This window comes from Myodes glareolus, chromosome 2 (assembly GCF_982192425.1).
Source record: "Myodes glareolus chromosome 2, mMyoGla1.1, whole genome shotgun sequence".
Taxonomy (NCBI): Eukaryota; Metazoa; Chordata; class Mammalia; order Rodentia; family Cricetidae; genus Myodes; species Myodes glareolus.
The window spans coordinates 97,114,791-97,142,332 of NC_142027.1; the positions used below are offsets into that span (position 1 = coordinate 97,114,791).

The following is a 27,542-nucleotide window of genomic DNA, read 5'->3' on the forward strand; positions in this document are numbered from 1 at the left end:
TATAGGCATGCAGCACCATGTCTGGTTTTAATTTTTGTCTTTCGGTATTGGGGCCTTAGGTTTTAAGCTCAAGATGGCCTACTCAGTGTGCAGTGCAGGGTGTTCTCAGACTTGTGCTGGGTAGCAAGTATGAACTACCACATCTGCTGCTGCCTTTGTTTGATTTGACTTGGGTTTCACTGTTTAGCCCAGGCTGGCCTGGAGCTTCTAGAGCTCCTCCTGCCCCTGTCTCTGAGTGTGGGAGTAAAGGTCTGTACCACCATTCATGGCCTTGGCCCTGTTTTTAAATTTGATTGAGTTTTGTTTGTTTTTGGAGAAAGAATCTTTTTATGTAGTTTTGGTTGGCTAGAACTTCCTGTATGGGACTAGGCTAGCTTAAAACTGGTTGCATTTCTCCAGCTTCTGTTTCTGGAGAGCTGGGATTATGTGTGAGCGCATACCACACAGAGACAGTGCTCAGGGTACTGCCATTTCTGCTCTTACCAGTGCCTTGAGGTCTGAGCAGAGAAGTCAGCAAGGGAAGTCTGCAATAGCAGCTCTGGAAAGTCCAGACTACAAAATGCAAAGAGAGATGGCAAGAGGCTGGCTAAATGGGGAGTATCTGGAAATAAGTTTAGCTTGTGCTTAGTCTGTAGGACTTTGGAAGCTTGCCAGGCCTCTGAAAAGAACCCAAGCATAACTGGACATAGAAAAGGGCCATTGTATTCCTCGCAAAGAGCTAGTTCTCTCTGCATTAATCTGAACATTTACTATGTTTCCAAGAGGATTTATTGGGGGTTAATTGCACAAATTTGTTAGAAACTTGAAAAAACCAACAGCTGTCAGGAAATTGTTGATACAACAGTAATGAAAGAAGATTAGCCCTGTCCTTTGTTGGCTATAATATGAATATGTAGGATTTGAAGCTGTTTCTGTTGGTTGAAAGAGAAGGAACTATAGAAAAATTCAGGAGGTTCAGAAATACCACAAAAATAATAGGAACTGCATGTGATAAAAATGACATTGTAAATCAAGGGGCAATAGATGCCACATTGCCACTGGAAGAATGAAGTTGGACCCTTGCTACTTACCTTATGCAAACGTTAATGCAATGCCAAGTGATCAATAGTTTTGTTTTGCAGTGCTAAGGATCAAACCCAGCAGTCTCGGCACATGATAGACGGGTGCTCCATTAGGGCTACACCACCCCCACCAGTCTGATGAATGTGTGTCGTGTGTGTCTGCTAGTATCCACCCATGTAGAGGTCAAAGGTCAACCTCTTAGACTTCTTCTGTTGTTCTTCATCTTATTCCAGTTTTTGAAAAGTCTCTTATTGAACCTGACGAGTGAGCCCTGGGGTCCTGTGGCTCTGCTCCACATCACTGGGGTGACAGGACTGTATTGTATTGCCCAACTTTAACGTGTGTTGGGGATCTGGCTCAGGTCCTGATGAGTCAGATCATTACCCCTACACCATCTCTCTGGTCCTCAAGTCTGAGTTTTAAGTATTTAACATTACATAGCAAACTAGAGGGAGATAGAGAGAAGTATTTTCTAATATAATCTCAGAGGGAAAAAGTCATTCTAAATTTGATAGAAAACAGTAACAAAAATTGGAATAGATGCATTTGATTACACTATAGACAGCTAGCATGGTAATATATACCTGTATTCCCAGCATTCACAAGGTTGAGACCAATCTGGACTACATAGTTTTAGTTAGCTTTAAAAAAAAAAAAAAAAAAAAGAGTGAAACCAAAACCAAATTTCTCAGGCAAGCATGATAGTGTATACCTTTAAAGCCAGCACTTAGGAGGCTGAGGCAGGTGAGTATCTGTGAGTTCTAGGGCCAGCCTGGTCTTTATAGAAAGCTCCAGCATAACTGGAGCTATGTAGAGAGATTTTGACTGAAACAAAAAACAAACCCCAACAAAACAAAAGCCTGCCAAATTTCTACAAGTCAGAAATCTTCAGGAAAGGATGGAAGAAAGTTTAGCTCACCTGAAAAGACCTGTCTCTTCTAATAGATGAGAGATTATACCAGGAAACTACAAAATTCTAGATTGTTGAGAGAGACTATTGGATGGCTTTTAACAACGTGATAAGATTTTTTTGATTCTATTTATAATAATATTTATTCTCATGGTGACTGAGTTAGAGCCAGCATTTCCTGGCTCTTAGCATGTTTGTAAGTAGTATTGAGGCCAGGTTCCTGGCCTCCAGTGTGGGGAGTGACAGGAGATCAGGTGGATAGGACTGTTCAATCATAAATGTATGTTAACTTCGTGGCCCAGCATCCACATTTGTGGCAATTAATCCGACCAGATATGGTATGACATAGGGGTGGTGCCATATCCATCATGTGAAATAAGCCTAAAGGACTGACAAGAGACTTTACAGAGCGAGGATGCCTCAAAAGCCACCACATTGCTGGAAAGCCCACCCCAGCGTGGCACTTACTCCCCAAAGAGGCAACCCTGTGCTCTGAGGCCCCAGGGATTGGTGGGGTTTGGTAGGTTTTCAAACTCAAAAGTGAACTCAGACTTTTTACCCTACAGTAATAAAAGCTTGTTTGGTCCTGGTGATACCTAATCAATGTCTCTGCATTAGAATAATCTTTTTGTACACTTGGTGAAGATATGTCTCTGTCCTTCCTCACCTGCCTAGGACACCTTCTGATTGGTTTAATAATGAGCTGAGTGCCCAGTAGATAGGCAGGAAGAGATAGGAACTCTGGGAAAGAGTTGGAGGCTAGGGAGATTCACCAGGTTGGACAAGAGAGGTAACAAACCATATGGCAAAATGTAGATGACTATAAATTGGTTAATTTAAGTTTTAAGAGCTAGTTGGGAACAAGTCTAAACTAAGACCAAGCTTTCATAATTAAAAAAGAAGTTTCCATGTTATTATTTCTGTCGCTTCCCCAGCCCATTCTCCAGCCCCTCCTTTCTAGGCCACTTTATGTCGAAGTTCCTCTCCAGCAGCGTCTCACCACACTGAGATTCCAGTACACATTCTCTTCTGCCTTGGAGATCTAGCTGGGCTCTGCCTGCCAGCCTGGCCCCCCTTTCTCTTGCTTGCTTCCTTTTGTGTTAGCTGCACTGAGCAGAAAGCTCATCCAAGCCGAGTCTATGTACCTGCTTCCTCATCTGTGAAGCACTCTTCTGCGTTAGATGTGCTGCCCTCAGCTCTGCCCATAGGTCTCACTTCTCCAGCGTCCTGCTCCTGCTCTTTCCACATGTTCCAGGGAGTTACTTTCAAGTCAGACTCCCTTGAGCTCCTCCTCAGTATTTTAGTATTTTCCCAATCCAAACAACTATCATCCCCCCTCTGCTCCCACTCCTCTTTTCTTTCTACTCTGTGCTGGAAATGGCACCTAGGGCTCTGTACATATTAATTCTAGGTAAGACCTCTGCTTCTAAGCTGTACCTGCCTGTCTTCCTCCTTTGTCACCATTAAATTTGTATGTTAGGAGGCAAGAGAGATGGCTCAGCACTTAAGAACACTGACTGCTCTTTCAGAGGACCTAGGTTCAATTCCCAACATCCATATGGCAGCTCATAACTGTCTGTAATTCAGTCCCAGGGGATCTGATTCCTTCTTATCTCAGAGGACACTGGGCCATATAGGGCAAGGATGCACTTTCAGGCTACATTTGCATAAAAATAAGTACCATCTTGCCAGGTGGTAGTGGTGCCTGTGTAAAATCCTAGCACTTGGGAGGCAGAGGCAGGTGAATCTCTGAGTTCAAGGTCAGTGGGGTCTGCGGAGAGAGTTCCAGGACAGGTCAAGCTACATAGTGAGACCATGTCTCAAAAAATCAAAAATAAGTAAGTAAATAAATATGTAAATAGAATTTCAAGAAAAAAAATGTAATGTAAAAGCCAGAAGTTTAGTAGTTTACCTCAAAAATACTATCAATGGTAGTCAAGTGGCAAGCCTAGCACTGCCATCAGCAGCTGGAGGAGTTCCTTTCTTCGTAGGTTCCAGCTTCCAGTTTCAGCTGAACTACAGGAAAGAATTGGAGGCATCAGAGTGAAGTCAAGTTAGTGAGTTTATTAAGATAAGGAGAGTCCATATGTTAGGTTGAATCATAGACATGTGGGGAAAGAAGAGAAGAGCAAAAAGGCTTTTTCTATGTAACCCTGGCTATCATGAAGCTCATTATGTAGACCAGGTTAGCCTCAGTCAGATTCACAAAGATCCATCTACCTGTGCCTCTCGAGTGCTGGGCTAAAGGTGTGTGAGACCACACCTGGCTTATTTGTTGTTTTAATATCTTTAAGATGTCTTTAGGAAAACATAATACCTCTGTAGACAAGTTTACCTTACCAGTTATATTGAAGCGTCTTGGCTCTCTGTCAACAAGAAAGACAAACTAGATCCCATGTGGAAGACTTTTCCCCCTTCTTTTATCCCCTTGGTTTTTTTTTTTTTTCTGTCTTTCTGTTCTGCCTTAATACTCAACATGTGGTAAGCATCCCTTAAATATATGGAATGTTGTGACTCATTTTTTACGTATTTGCCATTAGCACATTCTTTCCAGAGTAACTCTATTGCTGTCTGACCTGAGAATTGTACTGGTAGATGATGAAGCAGGCAACTAGACACTGGCCTGCTCTTAGAAAGTGCATGTAGGGTTCCTGGGACCATGTACAGGGAGCCAAGTGATTCCATGATGGCTGCCCAGCTTGATGAAGCTCCTTCCATATACTGACTCCCCTTTGCCGACTATTTATTTAAAGCACAGAGCGATCAGTGTTCAGCATGCAGACTGTTACCCAGCCAGCCTCACCACTAGCTCTTGGTACCTTCTGGATGCTTTCTGTGGCCCACAATGAAGTCCTGACTGAGTAACTCTTAATGCCTTGTCTCTTTGCCTTACAGAGGAATGTTTGCTGGGGGATTGAAGGAGATGGAGCAGGAAGAAGTCCTGATCCATGGTGTGTCTTACAATGCCATGTGCCAAATCCTGCATTTCATATATACTTCTGAACTAGAGCTCAGCCTGAGCAATGTGCAGGAGACCCTGGTTGCTGCCTGCCAACTTCAGGTGAGAGTTGCCTTGTTTAACAAGAAGACTCATACCTGAGGGGGGCTTCCCCAGATACCTGTGATGACTGCTGTCATGAGGTAGGTCAAGAGGGCGAGAATACCAAGTACTGAGGCAAAATACGGAACAGGGAGGGTACCCAACAGAGGTACACTGCTCTGAAAACAGACCAAAGGACCAAGGATAGGGAAACGAGGTCTTGGTGTGGGGGGATGGGTTATTTCCAGATGGCATTGTTCATTCACACTTGCTTAGGCCTAGGGCAGAAGTGGAATTTTAGGGGAAAGAGGACTGGGGAGAACCTGACATGAGTATGTATTTCTTTGATCGTTTGTAGGTACCCAACCCTTAGAACCTCACCTAGGAAGAAGCATGAGTTGTCTTTTTAATATAAAAAATTCTAAACATTTCTTAATAGAATTTAGATAGTAGCAGAATTTCTCTGTATACAGTGGTTAATTTGTTGGTGATCCTAATTGAGTAAGAGATCATTGTCTTGTGGTACCCTCAGAAAACTGGTTCCAGGACTCTCTGTGAATACCAAAATCCGAAGTTCTATAGACCTTCTATAAATAGAGTATCATTGGTATATGACTTTCTTATGTGCTCCTTGTACATAATCACCATCTCTAGATTTCTGTAATACCTTATTAGCTAAATGCTGCACAGACAGTTGTTATTCTATATACCGATGCTAAAGCTGGATGTAGTGATGCACACCTTTAATCCCAGCACTGAGGCAAGGCAGGCGGATCTCTGTGAGTTTGAGGTCAACCTGGTCTACAAAAACATTCCAGGACAACCAGACCTGTTACACAAAGAAACCCAGTCTCAAAAAATCAGAAGAAAGAAATAAAAAGCAACAACAATAACAAACTGCACTATTAAGCCAAGTACTTCAGAGTTGGGAGAGGGAGTTCAAGGTTATCTGCATAGTTAGTCTGGGCTAGGCTAGTGCTGTAGTGAGTTTGAGGACAACTTGGACTCTACAGTAAGAACATATATGTATAATCTATAGGCAGCTTTACCCTCTGAAGTAGAACCTGTAGATAGAGCTGCTGCCTGGATTTCTTTTTTTTTTTCTTTTTTCTTTTTCTTTTTTTTTTGTTTTGTTTTGTTTTGTTTTGTGATAGGATTTCTCTGTGGCTTTGGAGCCTGTCCTGGAACTAGCTCTTGTAGGCCAGGCTGGCCTTGAACTCACAGAGATCCACCTGCCTCTGCCTCCCGAGTGCTGCTCCACCACTGCCCTGCCACCTGTATTTCTATTTTCAGTGAAACTCAAATCTTATTTTCCTAAAGAATATGTTAGATATAGTGGTGCATGTGTTTAATTCCAGCACTTGGGAGGCAGAGACAAGCTACTGTGAGTTTGAGGCCTTCCTGGACTATACAGTGAAATCTTATTTAAAAGTAAAAAGGACTTTATCTGTACCTGGTTTGTTATATAGAAAGGTGGGTTGTGGGTTTTTGGGTTTTTTTTTTTGTCTTTGTTTTGTTTGCCTGTCAAATTCCAGGGTGTCTTTGAACAGCCTTCAGGGCTTGGTTGCCTGACATTCAGCTTCCGCCTTCCTTAGTGCCTCTTTTGGCCTGCCTTCCCTCCCTCCAGTGATTGTGTATGTCTAGGGACAAGCTATGATGCCTCCTGGGAATCCTGCACCCACTGGTGCTGAGGGGTGTCTCTTAGTTCAGGCAGAGGCCACAGGATGGTCTGACAGCTTTTCAAGAATCCTGAGTCTGGGCCTTGGCTCTGGTGAATGTCTGGAGATGCCTTGCTGACAGTTATGAGTGCAGCAGTGAGTGGGTCTGGCAGGCCTGCTCTGTCCTTCCACTGATGTGCTTGTTCAGAGAAAAGAGCCAGGTGTCCTTGATTCTAGTGCCTTGGCCCTTCTAGAGAGTACTGGTCAGGGAATGGCCACAGGCTACTTCCAAAGAGTGACAGTTTGAGGCATGTCGTTCTTCCTTCCCACATGCACTTTTGATCTGAAAGCAGGTGATATATATAAAAATCCTGACTGTCAAGTGGTGATCGTGCTCTCATCCTCAGGTCCTTCCCCACTACTTTATCCTTGTTTTATGGATGAGGACTGGGGCTCTGAGACATGCCCTGTGTTCCACGGCACATTCTAGACTAAGCCTGCAGGAAGTCCATGCCCTGTGGTCCACGGCACGTTCTAGACTAAGCCTGCAGGAAGTCCATGCCCTGTGTTCCACGGCACGTTCTAGACTAAGCCTGCAGGAAGTCCATGCCCTGTGTTCCACGGCACGTCCTAAACTAAGCCTGCAGGAAGGCCATACCCTGTGTTCCATGGCACGTTCTAGATTAAGCCTGCAGGAAGTCCTAGCTTTTTATCAGAAAAGGTTGGGGACAGTTGAGGGAAGATTTCACTTTGTATTCCCCAACCCCAGAAGCCCTGCTACAGGGACAGCCCCCTCCATAAGCCTTTTTCTGCTGTCATTCTGTCTCCCATAGCCAGATGCAGTTCTCCAGCTCAGGCTTGAGTAGGTGTCCTTCTTTTTACAGATCCCAGAAATTATCCACTTCTGCTGTGACTTCCTCATGTCATGGGTAGATGAGGAGAACATCCTCGATGTCTACCGACTGGCAGAGCTCTTTGACCTGAACCGTCTGACGCAACAGCTGGACACCTACATCCTCAAAAATTTCGTGGCCTTCTCGAGAACTGACAAGTACCGCCAGCTTCCCTTGGAGAAGGTCTACTCCCTCCTCAGCAGCAATCGCCTGGAGGTTTCTTGTGAGACTGAGGTGTATGAAGGGGCCCTGCTCTACCATTACCCCCTGGAGCAGGTGCAGGCTGACCAGATCTCACTGCATGAGCCCCCCAAGCTCCTAGAGACAGTGCGTTTTCCCCTGATGGAAGCTGAGGTCCTTCAGCGGCTGCATGACAAGCTTGGCCCTAGCCCACTGAGGGACACAGTGGCCAGTGCCCTTATGTACCACCGGAATGAGAGCCTGCAGCCCAGCCTTCAGGGCCCACAGACAGAGCTTCGCTCAGACTTCCAGTGTGTTGTGGGCTTTGGAGGCATTCACTCCACACCATCTACAATCCTCAGTGATCAGGCCAAGTACCTGAATCCCCTACTGGGAGAGTGGAAACACTTCACTGCCTCTCTGGCTCCTCGAATGTCCAACCAAGGCATCGCGGTGCTCAACAACTTCGTGTACTTGATTGGAGGGGACAATAATGTCCAAGGATTCCGAGCTGAGTCCCGATGCTGGAGGTAGGAAAGGGCATTATCATTGTTGCCTTTGTCGTTTGACAGCTCCATGTGCAGGATATGTGGGTTATATGGGCTGCTCAGGGGACATGTTATCAAGGGCCCATCACTACAGGCCTGATCCCTGCATCTGCCTTTTACATGAATGTTAACAGCCTCTCAGGGGTGTGCCTGTTTCATGTAATGAAGTCCCACTGAATCCAGAGAAAGTGGACCACAGTGAGATAAAAAAGGACATCGGAATTGCTTTCTTGCCACTCTGTCCCTGCTATCCTGAAGCCCAACTGTCTGTAGCAGGTCACCTTGGCTGCCTGTGCTCAGGGAGCATGCTAGGGAGTGCTGTGTGGGCTAGGCTAGCTGCTCCTGCCATCTTCAGTCTAGCTCTTCAGTACTTTCTTTCAAGTTCCTTGCTGGTCGACTCTGCTTTTCTCCAAGAATGTCTTCCAGATGTTGCCTGCTTTGAGCCCACATCTGGGTACAGAGGAGTGGGAAGGACCAGTAAGCATCATTGAGCCTTTGCTAAATTCCCCCTTGACCCTGTAGTCAGCTGAGAATGTACTCAGTAGACACTGTGAGGAAGCAGTTTTTCTTGAGGGAGTCTTGTGGACTGCTTTGATCTGCAGGATGCGTCTAGCTCTGATCTGAGAGAGCCAATTCTTGAAAGAGAACAAAAGACATTAGTTCAAGTCTCCAGTACCCTCAGCTACCAGTGGATTTTGAGGGGCCTCTCCATCATACCTTGGCACATGTGGGGACTCCCGCCATCCCTGATCCCTCCCGCAAGCTAAGAGAGGATGTTGTAGAGAGCAGTTCTGGGTTGGGTGCTATTGCAGTTCATTTTAATATTTCTGTTCTGTCTTTGGCTGTAAGTGTAAGGCTGGACTCTGGACTGGCCCTGTCACATGAATCAAGCAAGCACAGTGATACTGACCAAAAGGAAAACAGCCATTCCTTGGTCATTTCTCCTGACCCTAGGAAGCAGTCACCTTTGGGAACTAAACCTGCCTGTAACACATTGTGATTAGATGGTTGGAATGGCAGTGATCAGAAAGAAGGAAATGACTCACTTCCTTTGTAACTGGATACTGTCTCCAGTGAGCATTACTGAATTTGGCTTCCCTCCGGTCAAGCCTGGAAGCTTCTTTCTTACAGGGCTCTGCCTCCAGCTGTGGGGCTCATGTCAGACTGCCCCACCTCATCTGTTGAGAGCTGCAGAGCAGATTTCTCTAGAGCAGTGACAGCTGAGAGCTGACCTTGGATCAAAGGAACAGAAATGTCCAGGGTGGTGGTCGCAAGTAGGGCCAAGGCCTGCCTGCCAACTGGCTAGGGTGTCTGCCATCATACAGAATGAAAACTTTATTTACTTCCTAGCTATCGCAAAACTTGCAAAACAGAGGGTGCAGCTCTATGTTGAATGCTGCCCTAGATGAATAAAGCCCTGGGTTCCACCCTAACACTTTTTTGCTTTTGTTTTTTGGTCGAACTAGTGCCAGTTGAGTAGGCAAGATGACCTTGAATTCATGATCTTTCTGTTTTCATCTACTCCTTGCTGGGATAGTACAGTGGCTGATCCCTAAAATTGATTTTTCTGAGTTTGTTTCTTTTTCCCTTTTATAGTTTACCAGCTTTAAAAATCTATAAGCTCTTGGAATGTAAGAAAACATTATTTTGCAATAAGGTTTTGCAGTGTGAGGAACAGTGCTTAGCTGGTATGCCCTAGAGCTCTGTAGAAACTCTAAGAAATTGTATCATGAAGCAAATTGTTTCTGTCTTTGTTTCCAGTACTTCCTTTATTTTCTTCTTTGAATTCCTATATACAACATGACTACTATGAAGTACCTAAAGTAATTAGTTAATGAGAAAATGTTTATTTACTGTATACTTTGAGATATGTCCTTTGTGAGGTAGATGGCTGTGATAGGAGCACTGAACCTGATAGTCACATTTTGGTCCAGGACACAGAATGTAGAAACTAGGGATGCAGAGTCACACAGTTTTGTTTTGTGGTTTTTACAGACAAGGTCTTTGAAAACAAAACAAAACAACAACAACAACAACAAAAAAGCCTTATTCTATAATCTTGCTTGGCCCAGAACTCTAAATTGAGCGGGTTGGCCTTGGACTTTGCAGTGCTCCTCCTCCCTCTGCTTTCCTGTTTCTAGGATAGGAGATATATGCAACTATTCCCTTGAGTCCATTTTCTAGTGACCTAAGCAAGACCATAATACCTCCCCAAACTGCCACCCTGAGGACCAGGTCTTAGTTGGGGTTACTTTGCTGGGATGAAACACCATGACCAAAAACACCTTGGAAAGGTTTATTTCACTCATAGTTCCATTAACAGCTCATCAGTGAGGGCAGGAACCTGGAGGCAGAAGCTGATGCAGAGACCATGGAAGAGTGGTGCCTACTGGCTTGCTTCCCATGGCTTGCTCAGCCTGTTTTCTTATACAACCTGGGACCACCATCCAGGGGTGGCCCCACCCACCGTGGGTTGGGCCCTCAACCATCAATCACTAACTAGAAAAATGCCCTGCAGGCTTTCTTACCCTGATCTTATTGAGGCATTTTTCTCAGTTAAGATGTCCTCTCTGGGGCTGGAGAGATGGCTCAGAGATTAAGAACACTGACTGCTCTTCCCGAGGTCTTGAGTTCAACTCCCAGCAACCGTGTGGTGGCTTACAACCATCAGTAATGAGATCTGGTGCCCTCTTCTGGCCTGAAGGCATACATGCAGGAAGAACCCTGTATACATAATTAATAAATAAGTCTTTTTTTAAAAAAAAAGACATCCTCTCTGATGACTAGCTTATGCCCAGTTGACATAATACTAGGCAGAGCAAGGTCTTTATATATGGACCTTTAGAGGGCACTGGATCAAACCGTAGGAGTTAGCCACGTCATTCTTTGTATATTTTTCATAGTATAACTAGATAAATTATTGAGCACTCTGTGCTGTGCCTAGTAGTATCTAGTCCATGTTGCATGTATCCTGACCCTGCCTGTATCAAATAGTATTTTTGGTTTTTTTTCTTAAACATTTCCAGGTGTATTTAAAGTTTTAATAGCATTTAAAACAGTAAGAGTTGGACCTAATGATGAACCTATAATCCCAACTGCTTAAGATGCTGAGGCAGGAGGATTACCAGTTCAAGATCTGCCTGGGTTACTGAATGAGTTCAGATCTAGCCTGGTCAAGTCGTGAAAAGGTGGCCAGGGGTCAAGTGTGGTGGTTCATACCTTTAATCACAGCACTGGGAGACAGGCAGGTGACACAGTGAGACCTTATTTCCAACAAAAAGAGAAAGGTAGGCTGGGGTGATATGCCTCAATAATAGAACTCTGATAGCATGCACCAAACCTTGGGCTTAATCCCTAGTACTTCAGTGTGTACCCTGTCATACCACTAACAGTCGTGGGAATAACAGAAGAAAAACAGTTTGCTGCATTTGATAAAGACCTCTAGATCATTTTGAACTTAGATTTTTACTCTTAATTTATAATAGTTTGGCAGTTTGAATATGTGAATTAAAGTTATTATCTTAAAAAATTTTAGCTGCTATAACAAATATCACAGAATAAGTGGCTTAAATACCCAACACCTGTTTCTCATACTCTTGGTTCTAGAATGTCAGCTGGGGACCCTTTCTTGTTGTATGCTCACATAAAAGACAGACTGAGTTCTCGTTTCTTCTTTGTAATAGTTTGAATGTAATTGGCCCTCATCTCATAATCTCATAGGAAGTGGCACTATTAGGTTTAGCTTTGTTGGAATGGGCATGGCTTGTTGGAGGAAGTATGTCATTGTGGGGGTGGGCTTTGAGGTTTCCTATGGTCAAGATGCCTTTCAGTGTCTTAGTCCACTACTGTTGCCTTCTGATCAAGATGTAGCCAGCACCATGTCTGCCTGCATGCTGCCATCATCCCTTCCATGATGATAATGGACTGAACCTCTAAAGTGTAAGTGAGTCACCCCAATTAAGTATTTTCCTATGTTGGGCAATGGTGGTGCACGCCTTTAATGCCAGTACTCTTGAGACAGAGGCAGGTGGATCTCTGTGAGTTTGAGACCAGCCTGGTCTACAAAAGTTAGTTCCAGGACAGGCTCCAAAGCTATGGAGAAACTGTCTCGAAAAAAAACAAAAAACAATTTTTTTTTCTTATAAGAGTTGCCATGGTTTTGGTGTCTCTTTACAGCAATAGAAACCCTAGCTAAGACAGAAGTTGGTACCAGGGACTGTGATATTGCTGTTGCAGGTCTGACCATGTTTTTGTTTGGAGGAATCTGGATTTTGGTGCTTTGGGTTTGGAAAGCAGTAAAATGCTTTAAGCACTGCTTAATGGGCCATCCTAGTAGGAGCATGGAAGACAGTGGTGCTAAGAGTTATTTGAACTGTTGGGGGCTGGCTCAAGAGTTTCAGAGGAGAATTTTAGTATGTTGCCAAGAGATTGTTCTAGTCATATTTTGGTGAAGAACATGGCTGCTTTTTGCCCTTGTCTGAAGAGGATAAAATGAATATGATTTTATAGGGGATTACAGTTAAGAGATTGCTTTGGATTCATTCTATTGGCAGAGGAAATTTCAAAACAGCCTGGTATAGCCTCTGTCATGTGGTTATTACTGGTAACTATAATGAAGATTTATGATGAAAAGGAGCAAACTGAGAAAATAAAAATATAAAATGTACAGGTTGATCAAAGGGGCACCAGGAAGTGGAATGAAGCTAAATCCTGTGTTCAAGGAGATAACCAGATTAAGAAATGGAATAAATGGAGTGTTGACCTCAGGGTAAGATCCCACGCTAGTCAGTTTTTTCCAATTTATGAAAAGGAACTAAAGGAAAGTTTAGAACTGGTTGTGGTGGTGCACACCTTTAATTGAACAAGGGGGCCATGTTCCAGCCCCCAGTAAGCAGCAGATTTTGGCAGCTTCGGCCACGTTGTTCTGGAATTAAGGATAGAAGAAAGGAGCTATGGAATTTGCCCCTGAGACTAAGGAAAGCTGCTGAGGCCAGGCATATGTCAGGGGTGTCCCTGAATGGAGGCCATGAAGGTGAAGCCTGGATTGCCCTAGAGAACCTAAGAAGCTGGAGATACCAGAGCCTTTGGATCCCTGCTGAGGAGAGCTACTAACCGAGTGAACCACCCTGAGAGAGGTGTGCTGCAGTCAACAAAGCTGAACAGAGCTGGAGATCTGAAGAGCATTTCGACATCAGACATGGAGATGCAGAGTATGGAGTTTGCCCAGCTGGGTTTTGGTCTTGCTTTGGTCCAGTATTTCCTCACTGTGCTTCCTTTCATATATTTTGAAATGGTAATGTATATCCTGTGCCATTATATATTGGAAGTATGTGGTCTGTTTTGATTTTTACTTTATAGGGGATTATAGTTAAGAGAGTGCATGAATCTCAGAAGAGACTTTGAACTTTTAAACACTGTTTAGACTGTGATAGACTATGAAAACTTTTTAACTTGAACTAAATGCATTTGTATTATGATGTTGTTACAAGCTTATGGGGGCTAGGGAGTGGAATGTGGTAGTTTTAATGTAATTGACTCCCATAAACTCATAGGGAGTAGCACTATTAGGTATAGTCCTGCCAGCTCCCAAATAATGACACAGAGGCTTCTTGTTAAGTATGAAAGCTTGGCCTTAGCTTAGGGTTGCTCCAACTAGTTCTTAAATTATCATGTTTATATTAGTCTGCATTCTGACATGTGGTTTGTTATGTCTGCTCAGTACCATGCTTCTCACTTCCTCTGTGTCTGGCTGGCAAATCCCCAATTCTCTGATGCTTCCCAGAGTTCCTATCTCTGCCCGTAATTCCCACCTATCCTCTCCCGCCTAGTTAATGGTCATTGAGCTCTTTATTAAGCCAATCAGAAGGCACCTTAGACAGATGAGGTAAAACAGAAACACATCTTCACAGTGTACAAAAAGATTATCCCACATAATTAGGAGTTGTGATTTTGTTGGAGTAGGTATGGTCTTGTTGGAAGAAGTGTGTCATTGTGGGGTGAGCTTCGAGGTTTTCTATGCTTAATATATTGCCCAGTGTCTTAGTCCACCCCTGTTGCCTTCTGATCAAGATGTAGCCAGCACCATGTCTACATACACACTGCCATGGTCCCTGTCATGATGATAATGGACTGAACCTCTAAAAGTGTAAGTGAGCCACCCCAATTAGATGTTTTCCTTATAAGTGTTGCCGTGGTTATGGTATCTCTTCATAGCAACAGAAATCCTAAGACACTTTTTTTTTCTAATGGTTTTTCAAGACAGAGTTTCTATGTGTAACCCTGGCTGTTCTGGTACTTTCTCTGTAGACCAGGCTGACCTCGAACTCAGAGATCTGACTGCCTCTGCTTCCTGAGTGCTGGGCTTAAAGGTGTGCACCACCACCACCTGACTTTTAAATCTTTTTCCTAATAGGTACTAACCTATCCTGAGATGTTTATCCTTAAGACCTTATTAAATCCCAGAGAATTGTCAAAGTAGCTTTCACATAGCTGTTTCTTGGGACGTATGCATTCAGTCCATAGTAGTGTTAGATGAACTTGTAGCCTAACATGTAATACTGAACTTATACCCTTACATGTGATACTGAATTTTGTGCTGGGGAGATGACTTAGTCTGTAAAGAGCTTGCTTCACGACTATGAGGACCTTCATTCAGACCCCTAGTGCCTATATAAAAGCCAGATGTGGTGGTTCTCCTCTGTAGCTCCAGTGTGTGGCAGGGGTAGAAACAGGAAGGTTTCCCTCAGGGGCCCACTAGCCAGCCCATAAAGCCAGTAATCAGTGTCAGAGACTATTTCAAGATATAAAGTGGTCAATGATAGAGGAAGACATTCAGCATTGACCTTTGTCCTCTCTACAAGCACATGCGGGGTTACATCAGCATGCACAAAGCATGTTTTAAAGCATCTGTTTAATGTGTGCATGTGCACATGCCGTAGGACGTGGAGGTCAGAGGACAACTTACCATGATGGTTCCAGGGTCGGAACTCAAATCCCCAGGCTTGACAGCAAGCACACTTGTTCACTGAGCCATTTTGCCAGTTCCTGAAGCTTATTTTAATTAGAAAAATTATTACTTAACAATCTGTTCTGACTAAGAAGAAAATTAAAACCAGGTGTGGTGGCACACACCTGTAATCCCAATATTTGAGATGGAGACGGGGTTCAGGCTACTTAGGGAGTGCAAGCCAGCCTGGGATTCATGAGACATTGTCTAAAAACAGAGAAACAAGCAAGCACCCCAGAAGGCCAGTGATACGGCTCAGTAGTAAAGATACTTGCAACATAATCCTGGCAATTTGTTTTCAATCCCTTGAACCCACACAAAGGAGGAAAGAACAGATTTCATAAAGCTGTTCTCCGACCTTCACAGACATGTCATGGCTTGTCTGTCAACCCAATCACGAACACATTGTAATAATACAAACAGAAACAAAGTGGAAAATGATTCCAATAAAGAGGAACTTGGTCATCTAATATAGTCATAGATACCTGTAATCCCAGTGTTTGGGAGACTAAGGAAGGAGGTTTGGGAGTTAAAGGCCTGCTTGGTCTACTTAGCAAGTTCAAGGCTAGCGTTAGTTATAACAAGACCTTATGAGGGTGAGGAGGAAGAGGTCAGATACAGATAGGTAAGGAGAATAAAACCTATAAACCTACAGTTTCCGTGAATGTGTGTGTGTGTCCTTAATCCTGAAGCCACAAGGTCCAAAGAAATTCAGCCTAAGAAACTAAGTATTGAAAACCAGAGGGAATCAGGTGGAGAGCTCCAGAGAAGCTGGTGTTTCACTGTGGTGGGGAAGCAACTTCTGACTTGACTGAACTGAAAGTGAGGTTTGGGGGGTATGCATACATAAAAGAGGTCGGTATACAGGAAAGGCAGCAGACGACAATCTAACAAGATGGCAGCTTTGTCGGCCTACCTTGGTAATTTAATGAGACTCTCTCTCAAAAATTGGGAAAGGTAGGATTGGGGAGATGCTCATCTGCTAAGAGAACCTACTGCTTGTCCAAAGGACCTGGGTTTGGTTCCCAGCACCCACATTTTGGCCCAGAACCATCTGTAACTAGTTCCCCAGGATCCAGCACCCTATTCTAACTTCCATGGCACCAGACTTGCACATAGAGCACATGTGTTCTTATAGGCAAGATACTCAAAACAGATACTTGAAAGTTTTTAAAATAAATCTTAAAAATATTTTAAGGGGCTGGATAGATGGCTTAGCAGTTAAGAGCACTGGATGGTCTTCCAGAAGACCCAGGTTCAGTTACCAGCACCCACATGGCAGCTCACAATTGTCTGTAACTTCAGTTCCAGGTCACCCAACACTCTCACAGAGACATACATGCAGGCAAAATACCAATGCACGTAAAAAAATGAATAAATCTTTTAAAAATATTGTTTTAATTTTCCTTAAGGTGAAAAGAGGGCTGAGAATGTAGGTTGGTGTAGAACACTTGCCCAGCATCCAGGGACCATTGACTCAGCCCCTAGTGTGGCAGAAGAAAATGAGGATGGGTTTAGACTGCAGAGGACCTCAGGTGTGGGGATCAGCATAGAGCAGCATGGACTTTGCTGGCATTGATGGGAACAGAGGGACATGGGGAATGCAGGGCTCACTGAGGATAGTTAAGTGGACAGTCATGTAGATCTAAAGTACAGTAGAGACCAGTGAGTGACAAGTGGCAGCCAGGTAGCTGAGAGTGCCCTGGGGGAGCTGGAAGCCTTGTTTAGGCAGTTTCAGGTAGGAGACACAGCAAGAAGAAGCGGGGGGGGGGGCATCCTGGACTGACTGAGGTTGCGCAGCAGTGACAGGTTAGATGATACTTGTTGCTTGAGAATTAGACCTGTTTTTGCAGTTGTCAGGGAAACAAGGCTTTGACTTGGGGACGCTATATTTTCTCTGAAAGTGTCATAATGTGGCCTGATATCAGTAACCTGTAGTAACAGTGCTTAAGAGTTCCACTCTCAGCAAGGGGTTAGCAGAGAGTTAGGGAGTGTTTCTCCTCTCCTGCCTCATACCCTTCTCTTTCCCTGGACCTCTTCCATGCACATCATTGCAGGTTGCCCCAGGGAAGCCTCAGCCCAGCAGCCTTCCTGGTCCTGCAGAATCCTATGGCTTCATGTAGTCAGCTTCATCTTTTTCCTTTAGTGGGTTCCATTTCTTTTACTGGGGTCCCTGGAATCTTTCAGGATCCTGCTCTCTGGTGAGAGTTGACATACTCCCTTTAGCATGAAGGATGTCCTGAGGGGATGGGGGTGGAAAAGGCTTTCCTGGCCAAGAAATCAGGAAATCTACCAATCAGAGAACGGTATAGTTATTTCATGTGTATGAAGGGGGCTGATGGAAACCTATGACTCTCAGGAAAAACAAGGGTATGACAGTGCACAGGGTGACCCTTGCCGACCTCATATAAAAGAATGTTGGAGGAGGCTAGTGCATCCGGTCACCACAGGCGAGAAGATGGTGATCACAGCCTGTGATGGACATTTGGTCGATACAAACCCTAGAGGTTGTTCCTGTGAGGGGCCTACCTTGTGAGCAAAAACTCAGGTGGTTTCTGGCTACATTCCAAGCTATGTTGTGAGCAAACGGTGTTCCGTGAACCTCTGTCATGGCTCTGGGTCAGCAAGGTTTAACTGTCAGGATGGAGGGTGTTTGGACCAGACTGCAGCAAAGAAGTGTGTGTGTTGAGGGGGGCATAGAAAGTGTAAGCCTGAAAGGCAAGTTGCTCTCCTTGCTGGTGACAGACTGTTCTCATTTCCTCCAAAGGTATGACCCGAGGCACAATCGCTGGTTCCAGATCCAGTCCTTGCAACAGGAACACGCAGATCTGTGTGTGTGTGTCGTGGGCAAGTACATCTACGCTGTGGCTGGCCGTGACTACCACAATGACCTGAGTGCCGTGGAGCGCTATGATCCTGCTACCAACTCCTGGGACTATGTGGCCCCACTCAAGAGGGAGGTAAGGAAGCCCTCCTATAGGAGCCTTCCGAGTTCCCTTCCATGGGCTGTACTCAGAGGCCCACATCTGTTCTTGCTGACACAAGCTGGAAGATTTCCAAATATGTCAAAACAGAGAGACTCGGAGACTGGAGGGCAACCTGATTCACAGGTCTTTTCTTAAACTCCTCCCTACAGAAAACAGCCGTGGGGCCTCCCAGAGGCCACAGCATGAGACCTTTAGAGGTCTTATTTTTATAAAGATGATAATCGTCATGTACATACAGCATAGCACCTTGCTTCAGTCCAGTTTGGAGATGCTTAAAATTATGTACGTGATGCAAAGGTAATGCTTTATGGGGTGCATCTAATTCTTTTTGTGGTTCCTGGGTACTTTGACCTAACCCCAATTACCTGTGGTTTCAGGGCAAGGATAGGCCTTGTTGGCATCAGCTCTAAAGCCCTGGCCTCTGAGGAAAGATGTTGAGGCTGTTGTGCACTTGCTCCAGGCTCACGCCTTAGAGTCTCCAGGCCCTCCAGAATCAGGATAGTATAGTGGTCACACGTAAAAACTCTTCCCAACAGGGACCTGGACAAGACCTTTGGCTTTGGAGTCTTTCCACTACCCGTCATTTTTCTCTCTTACCCTTCCTCAAGCCGTTGGGGATTAAGACTTGACTTCAATGGATTGAGATCAGGATCTTCTGACCAAGTCACCCACACAGCGGGCCTGATTTCTGTCATCCTCTCTATAGGCCCCCAGCCATGCCAGATCCTTGCTCTTTAGCTTCTTTGCAGGAAAGGAGGCCCTGCCCTAGTTCTGGAGAAAGAAGCAGATTTCGCATGGAAAATATCTGGGGCTGTTGAGTTCTGATAGATTCTACCTGAGGAGTTTGAGAAAGTTTTGTGGACAGAGCTGCAGTTCTTCATCTTGGCCACATAGGAGCAGTCTTGAGCTGCATTCCGTTCATTCTGCAGCTAGTCACCTTCATTGCTTCATGCATGGGGTCATCTCTTCATGACTTCACTAAGTCACGGGGATCCAGTGACGACAAATGACAACCTCCTCCAACAGGTGCATTGCAGAGGAGACTTATTAATCAACCCAAACACTACTAGAGTAGTTACAGTAAGTAGATGAAGGAAATGACGTCTGCCTGAGTAAGTGTCAAAGTAAGGCCTAAAAATAAATTAGCCATTTTCAGTGGACAAAGGAGCTCCCAGGCCCGGGAGAGATGAGCTTTGAAGAGCCTTGTGAAGAGCAAACAACCTGAAGAGTAAAGAAATAAGGAGGGCAGTGTTGGGACCTGTGTGGTCTAGGACTGGGCCAGCCTGTGAAGGGTGAGGGAAATGGGAGGGCTGAGAAGTGGTTTGGAGGCCCCTCGAAGACATTCATAGATGTAGATGTAAAGCTAGACCCTTTAGACAAATGAAACAGAGTAAGAGACAGGTATGGTGACAGTGCTTGTGATCTCAGTGCTGGGAGACAGACAGGAGGGTCACAGCAAATTTGAGCCCAGCCTGGTCTACATAATGAATTTCAGGGCTACGTAGTAAGACCCTATCCTAATCAAAAGCACAAAACAAAACAAAAGGATATGGCTAAATGAGTTTATAGATTTGATGTCAAACATTTAAGCCATGAAAAAGGAAAACTGATAAATTGGATCTTTTCAAAATTAAAAGCTCTTGCTGGCAAAAGACCTTTTTAAAAAGTGCACCTACTTGACGGGCGGTGGTGGCGCACACCTTTAATCCCAGCACTTGGGAAGCAGAGGCAGGCGGAGCTCGGTGAGTTTGAGGATAACCTAGTCTTGAAAAACCTAAATAAATAAATAGATAAATAAATAAGCGTGCCTATTTATGTTGGTGTGTTACAGGGGACTTGTCAGTGTCAGAGAACAGCTTCCAGGAGTTAGGTCTCTAATTCCTCCATGTGAATCCTATTAATCAAACTAGGGCCTTTGGGGTGGACAGCAAGAGCTTGTAGAAATTGAGCCATCTCACAAGCCCCACCCACACATTTTTTTGAAAAGAAACTTAGGAAAGAAGTTACTGAGTAGCAAAAAAAAAAAAAAAAAAAAAAAAAAAAAGATGCAAACCATATGTCTGAACCATAGTATTGAAGAAGTCAAGTCTTATATTGGGGTTTGTACCTTTAATCACTGTATGAGACGCCTCTGTGCTATAGAGAGAGCCTCTGGAAAAACAAGACAGGAGGAAGTAGGAGGGAGCAAAAGAGTGGAAGAGATTTCACTGAGAAGATAGATGAACACTTAAGAAAATAGCATCGTTCATCGCAAGGAAATACACACCAGGCCACAGTGAGTGCTGCCTGAAACAGAAAGTGGCTCCTCCTCCGAAGTTCATGCCACATAAGGTCACAGGTCGCCTGTGCTCTGCCTGTGAGGATGTAAAGTAGTGGCAGCATTTTCCAGCTGCCATGCAGCTCAGAGCTTGCCATCCTGGGGATTTATCTCGGGGAAATGAAGACTTTTCTGTGGATAAGAATAACCAGTTTTTTTGGATAGTAGCCAGAAAGTGAACAAATGTCCTTCAACAGGTGAATGGCTTAATAAACTGGTTGATTCACAGCAATAAAAATGGAGAACCTAGATGAATAGAAAGCCAGTTGTAAAGGTTCTATTTTCAGACCAGGTAAGATGGTATGTGCCTTTAATCCTAGCACTTGGGAGGCATAGACAGGGAATCTTGAGGCCAACTTGGTCAGTATAGTGAGTTCAGGACAGTCATGGATTCACAGAGAGTTCCAGGATAGAGAGATCTTGTTTCAAAACAAGACCAAACCTGTTCTATCTTAGTTATATGTTCTTGAAATGACAACATTGTAGAAATGGGAAAAAGATTGATGATTGTCAGACATTAGATGTAGGAATTTGGATCAGGAGAGAAGTGGCTGTGACTATTGTCAACTTAAACTGACCAACAGAGAGATTAGTTCTCCCAGGCCAAGTGTTTGTTCAGGAACAGCACAGCACTGCAGTGGGGCTGTCCTTTGTGATCCCACCCTCCCAAGGACAGTGCAGTCTGTGGGGCTGAAGTCATAACAGTATCTGTAAAACCTACACATCTGAGCCTGCTCTGTCACAAGCCTAATCCCAGCTCCTTGGGAAACAGAGACAGGAAGAACAAAAGGTCAAGGCGAGCCTGGGCTACAGAGTATAAAGCCAGACCCTTTCTGAAAGCAAAAAAAATTATAAGGGTTGCTGGGTGTAGTGGCATAGTCATTTAGTCCCATAACTCAGGAGGTAGAGGCACGTAGATCTTTGAGATTTTGTCTACAGAGTAAGTTCCAAGACACCCAGAAAGACCTACACAGTGAGACCCTGTCTCAGAAATCATCCCCCCACCCCACCCAGCAAGAAGAAAGAAATGTAGGGGCTAGGAGTATAGAGTGCTTGGCTAACGTGCATGAAGCCCTGAGTTCAGCCCTCAGTATCAAATAACCCTGGAGTCATGCACACACCTTTAATACTACCTAGCATTGGGTGGATTGAGGTAGAAGCAGAGAGATCAGAGGTTCAGGGTTATCCTTGGCTATGTAGTAGGTTCTAGGTCAACCTGTGATACCAGAGACCCTGTCTCAAAAAAAAAAAAAAAGAATTATGACTCAGTGGTAAGACATTTGTCTTCGTCTCCTATCCTGTATTAACACGTGGTACAATATAAATGATATATAAATTCTTTTATACAGAGGACTGAATCTCTACATATTCAGTACAGATGTAGTATTTTAATTGAAATATTTTTTGTCCTTGTTTGGCTGAATCCAGATATGCAAACACATGGGTATGGAGAACCAACTATATTTGATACTTTGTCTCAATCTTTTTGTTTTCTTCCCTATAGCACACTTCCTGTGGGTGGGAACCATCTGCAGACACATCTGGAAAGGTTGGGTGATGGAAAGGGCAGGTTCTCACTGCCAGTGTGCTTCTCTGGCAGCTTGGAGCGGGCCTTGGTTTTCTTGTTCCCCATCCAGATGTTTCCTTTAGGGACAAAGAAACACAAAGATTACAATCAGTCTGGGGCTGTAGTTAGCATACCCTCTTGGAAAGAGGTTAGGGGTCAACAAGTAGGGCAGTATAACCTGATAGAATCCGGGTGAATTCTCCTCAGTATGTGAAGATACATCAGATGTGAAACCTTGATTGATGTGTTGTCAGGCAGGTGCAGAGTGGTGGTGGCAGCCACTACTGGCCATCTTCCTCACTGCCTTCTTGCCTATTCCCTGCCTTTCCTGTCCCTTTTGGTGACTCCAAACAGGTGTATGCCCATGCAGGCACCACACTGCAGGGAAAGATGTACATTACCTGTGGTCGCAGAGGAGAGGACTACCTGAAGGAGACACACTGCTACGACCCAGGAAGCAATACCTGGCAAACTCTGGCTGATGGGCCTGTGCGACGTGCCTGGCATGGCATGGCTGCCCTCCTCGACAAGCTGTTTGTGATTGGAGGCAGCAACAATGATGCTGGCTACAGGAGGGATGTGCACCAGGTGAGCTGGGTCCAGGGAGTTCCCCTGTACCCTCTGGTTCCATTCATGCATAGCCTCCCTATTATGTATATCCTTCACCAGAAGGGCACATGTGTTAGACTTGTTGAACACATACCAACTTTTCATCACTCCAAACCCACAGCTTACATGAAAGCGCATACTTCATGCTGCACATTCTATATAATGCAAGCATATGACTGCCATAGTAGTTTCACTTGTGCCTTTAGTTATTTTGTTTTCATCAAAAAGTTAACATACCCATCCTTGCTGGATGTGGTGGCACACACCTTTTGTCCCAGCACTCGGAAGACAGAGAGGCAGGTAGATCTCTGGGTTTAAAGCCAGCCTAGTCTATAAGAGGGAGTTCCAGGACAACCAGGGCTACACAAAGAAACTGTCTAAAAAAAAGTTAATGTACCCACGTCGTAGACGCTCCAGCAAAGACTAGAGGAAAACTGAGAGGCACTCATTTTCTCACTTGTACTGTTCGCTCTCATCTGTGACTTGCTTCTAGCTGTTCATAGTCAAAGGGCCTCCCAGGTCAAGTTTGGTCGTCCATTTCTGTAACCCCAAAACTTGAGTCTGAGGCTGGAGGATTCCAAGTTTAAGACAAGTCTGGGCTGTGCAGTGAAATGAAATTAAAGAAACAAAATGTGCTTTTCTCACCAGCATTGTCCCCAGTGTTCTCCAGTTTAACATTTTGTGTGTGTGTGTGTGTGTGTGTGTGTGTGTGTGTGTGTGTGTACAGTGAGAAATTAAACAAACCCAGGATATCACATGTGCTAGAGGGACTCTATAACACAGTTAATCTACAGTTGACTTTTATTTTGAGGTAGAATTTCACTTAGTTGCCCAAACTGGCCTTGAACTCACTTTGTAGCCCCATCAGAACTCCTAGCTTGGGCAATCCTGTCTCACTTCCTTTAGTTGTGCCAGTGCAGCAGCAGCTGCTGTCTGCCCCGACTCCAGTAGCTGGGCAGCACTCTGTTCTCAGGGTATCATCTGGGTTAGTCTAAGCTTTACTCCATGTTACATTATGAATAATGCTGTCATTGAAGAGCTGTCAGGTAGTTCTAATTCTCTCAGGTTCATGATTCTCAGCCCCTACCCCAGACCATTGACTTGGAAGCTCTGGGGAGTGGGGCTTGGCTGCCTGGATTAACATTTCCTCACCTGGTAGAACTTGACTAGTGTAAAGGTTCTCATTGTTTCTATCACAAATTGCCACAAACCTTAATAAGATGAATTTATTGTCACAGTCCAACAGACTGACATCGAGATGTCAATGGGGTAACTTTCCCTGCTGGCAGTATTTAGTTTGTGGTGATTCCAAAGTTTAGGATGTGGACATCCTGGGGTGAGAAAGCATTATTCTATCTATGGTACCTGGAATCCCAATTTGACTACTTAGTGAAACAGATAGGATTTTGAGCCATGGGGTTAGACAACCCAATGGTTAAGGGCACTGACTGCTTTTCCAGAGGTCCTGAGTTCAATTCCCAGCAACCACATGCGACTCACAACCATCTCTAGTGGGATCTGGTGCCCTTTTCTGACATAAAAGTGTGCATGCAGATAGAGCACTCCTATACATGAAGTAAATAAATCTTTAAAAAGAAAAAAAGATTTTGAGCCATTGTTCCTCAGGCCTGTCACCTCAACACATGGGAGCAAAGTGGAATTGCCATGACTTCCAGTGGTCGTCCACACACCAGAGTCCAGCCAGCCAGGACTGCATGGCAGTGTTTATTTATTTTTATTTATAAAATGATCTGAGGGCTGGAGAGATGGCTTAGAGGTTAAAAGCATTGACTACTCTTCCAGAGGTCCTGAGTTCAATTCCCAGCAACCACATGGTGGCTCACAACCATCTGTAATGATATCTGGTGCCCTCTTCTGGCCTGCAGGCATAGATGGAGGCTGAACCCTGTGTACATAATAAATAAATAAACCTTAAAAAAAATGATCTGAATATGCACCCCAACTTGCTGTATTGATGAGATAACTTTCCTAGACCTCTCTCTCCCAAGTGCTGGGATTAAAGGTGTGTGCCGCAACTGCCCAGCTTGAAGGAGAGATTTAAATCTCTCTGTGTCTCTGTCTCAGTCTCTCTTGTTTTTTCAAGACAGGGTTTCTCTGTAGTTTTGGAGTCTGTCCTGGAACTAGCTTTTGTAGACTAATCTGGCCTCAAAGTCACAGAGAGCCTCCTGCCTCTGCCTCCCGAGTGTTGGGGTTAAGACGTGTGCCGCTAACACCCAACCTAATGTCTCTTAATACATACGACTAAATTTCCTTCCTGTCATGTGAGACAGGCACACACCGACTTTGCCATGCCTTTACCAGCATTGGGTTTTATGATTTCCTTCCTTCCATGCAGATTACCAGGTGACATTTTGGTTTACATTTCTTGGATTATTAGTAGATTGTTTTTTATTTTCCCAAGTCCTCTTTTTTTTTTTTTTTTTTTTTACTGCATTGACTAGTTATGAAAAGAAGGTTGTTGGTCTTACTTGGTCAGCAAGTAGCTGCTTACACACACACTCATGAAGAAGAAAGATGTTAGGTGGGGTCCATGGGAATGGGAGAAGAAGGACTGGATATGGAGATGAGCGGGAGACTCCTGCTGATGGCTTGTGGGGGGGGGGTGGCAAGATGTTGGCCTACAGCCAAGTGAGGCTGCAAGTAACAGATGACAACAGTGACCTGGAGTGGGCTGGCAAACTGTCTCAGACGACGCCTGTGTTAACCCTGACCTTGGCTTTGCAGGTAGCTTGCTACAGCTGCACATCTCGGCAGTGGTCAACGGTTTGCCCACTCCCAGCTGGGCATGGCGAGCCTGGTATTGCTGTACTAGACAACAGGATATATGTGCTGGGTGGCCGCTCTCACAACCGAGGCAGCCGCACAGGCTACGTGCACATCTACGACATGGAGAAAGACTGCTGGGAAGAGGGACCCCAGCTGAACAATTCCATCTCAGGCCTTGCAGCCTGTGTGCTCACCCTGCCCCGCTCCCTGCTCTGTGAGCCACCCCGAGGGACCCCCAACCGTAGCCAGGCAGATGCAGACTTCGCTTCTGAAGTTATGAGTGTGTCAGACTGGGAGGAGTTTGACAACTCTAGTGAGGACTAGGGCTCTCATGCCTTGTTTTTGGGAAGGGAAAAGGGGTGATGATGGCCATAGGGTCTGGGTTAGAATACCAGGCTCTGGGGAAGGGCCTTTCCCAAGCCCTCCTGGTTCACCAGCTGCCCTTTCCACTCTTGTTTCTTCAACCAGCCTGCTGCCAGCATTTACAAACTCTGTGGCTGTGAATTCTATTATAAAAAAAAGTGCTCCGGAAAGGCTGGCTATCTCTGAGGGAGTGATGAGGCCCATCCTCTGAACTCTGAAGGGCTGCTGTCTTGTTTGGCCTCTTCTTCCCCTTAGTCTGGTCCCTAATGGGTTAAGGTCCCTTCTGCAAGAGGTCCTGGGTCTAGCAGTCATAGCTGTGGTCAGAGCTCATGACTCCTTTCTGTGAACCACATGATCTGGTGAGCAGCTCCAGCTGCCTGCAGCCCGGGCCTTGAGCAGCTGGGGAACTCTTAGGGTACAGAGGATACCGTGTACCTGGAACTGGTCCTAGGGATGAAGAGATGCCCCCATAGCTGTGTGTTTCTGACCCAGTATTGTTGAAAAATGAAATAAAACATTATGCAAAAGGTATTGTGTCTTCTGTGGCATGGTCTGGATTTTTTCCTTTCCAGTGCCTCTCTGAGTGGCATCCAGGGAGGCAGTTTTCAAGTCAACTGCCCTGGGGAATGGGCTTGGCATGGGAACTGAGGCCCTGCTCTATACCACATGGCGTGTCACCACGAGGTCACTACCCTGCTTCAGGCATCTGACAAGCTCCCCAAGCTAAAAGGATGTTGGTCATGGAGACCAGAACCTGCCCCACTGAGGTGGCAAATAGCTACCTTTCTCCCAGTCAGGGTATCTAGAATGTCTGCCCTGTGGCTCACCAGCTCCTCCTGTCCTAGTCTCTGGACAGCCTGCCACTGGTTTTTGCAGACTCTGGTTGTGGTGTTGAAGGAGGAACTTAGTCCTGTCCTCCTTAGAGAGCCTGGGATGGTTCACTTCACTGGATGGATGACATCCAGGCTGGTTGAAGGTAGAAAGCTCTTGGCTCCTGGGGGCGTGATTCAATGCTGAAGCACTTGCCTAGAGTATGATCCAGACATGAAAATAGAAAGGCAGTGAAGTCCCAGTCTGTGTCAGGAAATAGATCTAAGGCACAAGAGAAGGGGTGGCAGTGTCTATCACTCAATTGTGGGTTCCTATATAGAACTTCTTCCCACCTCAAGACTTCCCAAGTTTGCCAGATGACCCTTGGGTAATCAATCATCCTGGGGGCTACATTAGCATAGCAGGTGAATCTCTAGTCACCTTTATTAGCACCTCCCCTACCCTTTGGGAGCTGTCTGGTATGGCCTATACCCAGCGTGGGTGGCCTCAGAGTCCAAACATGGACCTTGCTTTCAGAACACCTTCCCTGCTGTTTGCTCCAAGATCTTCAAGTGCAGATTCTTATCACAGACCACAGGCCTCCCACCAGGAATGGGCTGCTGGACAGAGGGTGCACCCAATCTTCGCACTGGTGCCCTTTCAAGAAAGGGGAGAATGCAAAGGGATGGAGTGATGGAGGGATGGGCTGAGAAAGGGTAGTTGGTCACTCTGGGTCTCTGAAGGCAGTGGGTTGGAGACTTGTAGTTGATATCTACCAGCAAGCTGTATCTGTAACCTCACTGTC

At 45.1% G+C, this 27,542-nt stretch overlaps 1 protein-coding gene across 2 annotated transcripts in view; it reads left to right on the forward strand.

Annotated features, from left to right (window-relative positions):
* Positions 1-26,458, forward strand: part of Klhl22 (kelch like family member 22) — a 35,701-nt gene extending 9,243 nt beyond the window's left edge. For both annotated transcript variants that reach the window (XM_048452341.3, XM_048452339.3), the window contains exons 3-7: positions 4,868-5,033; positions 7,555-8,273; positions 18,065-18,257; positions 22,523-22,756; positions 25,523-26,458. In XM_048452341.3, the coding sequence (XP_048308298.1) occupies positions 4,868-5,033; positions 7,555-8,273; positions 18,065-18,257; positions 22,523-22,756; positions 25,523-25,888 (1,678 nt within the window). In that variant the 3' untranslated portion in view covers positions 25,889-26,458. The remainder of the gene's footprint in view (positions 1-4,867; positions 5,034-7,554; positions 8,274-18,064; positions 18,258-22,522; positions 22,757-25,522) is intronic.
* Positions 26,459-27,542: the final 1,084 nt, after the last annotated feature.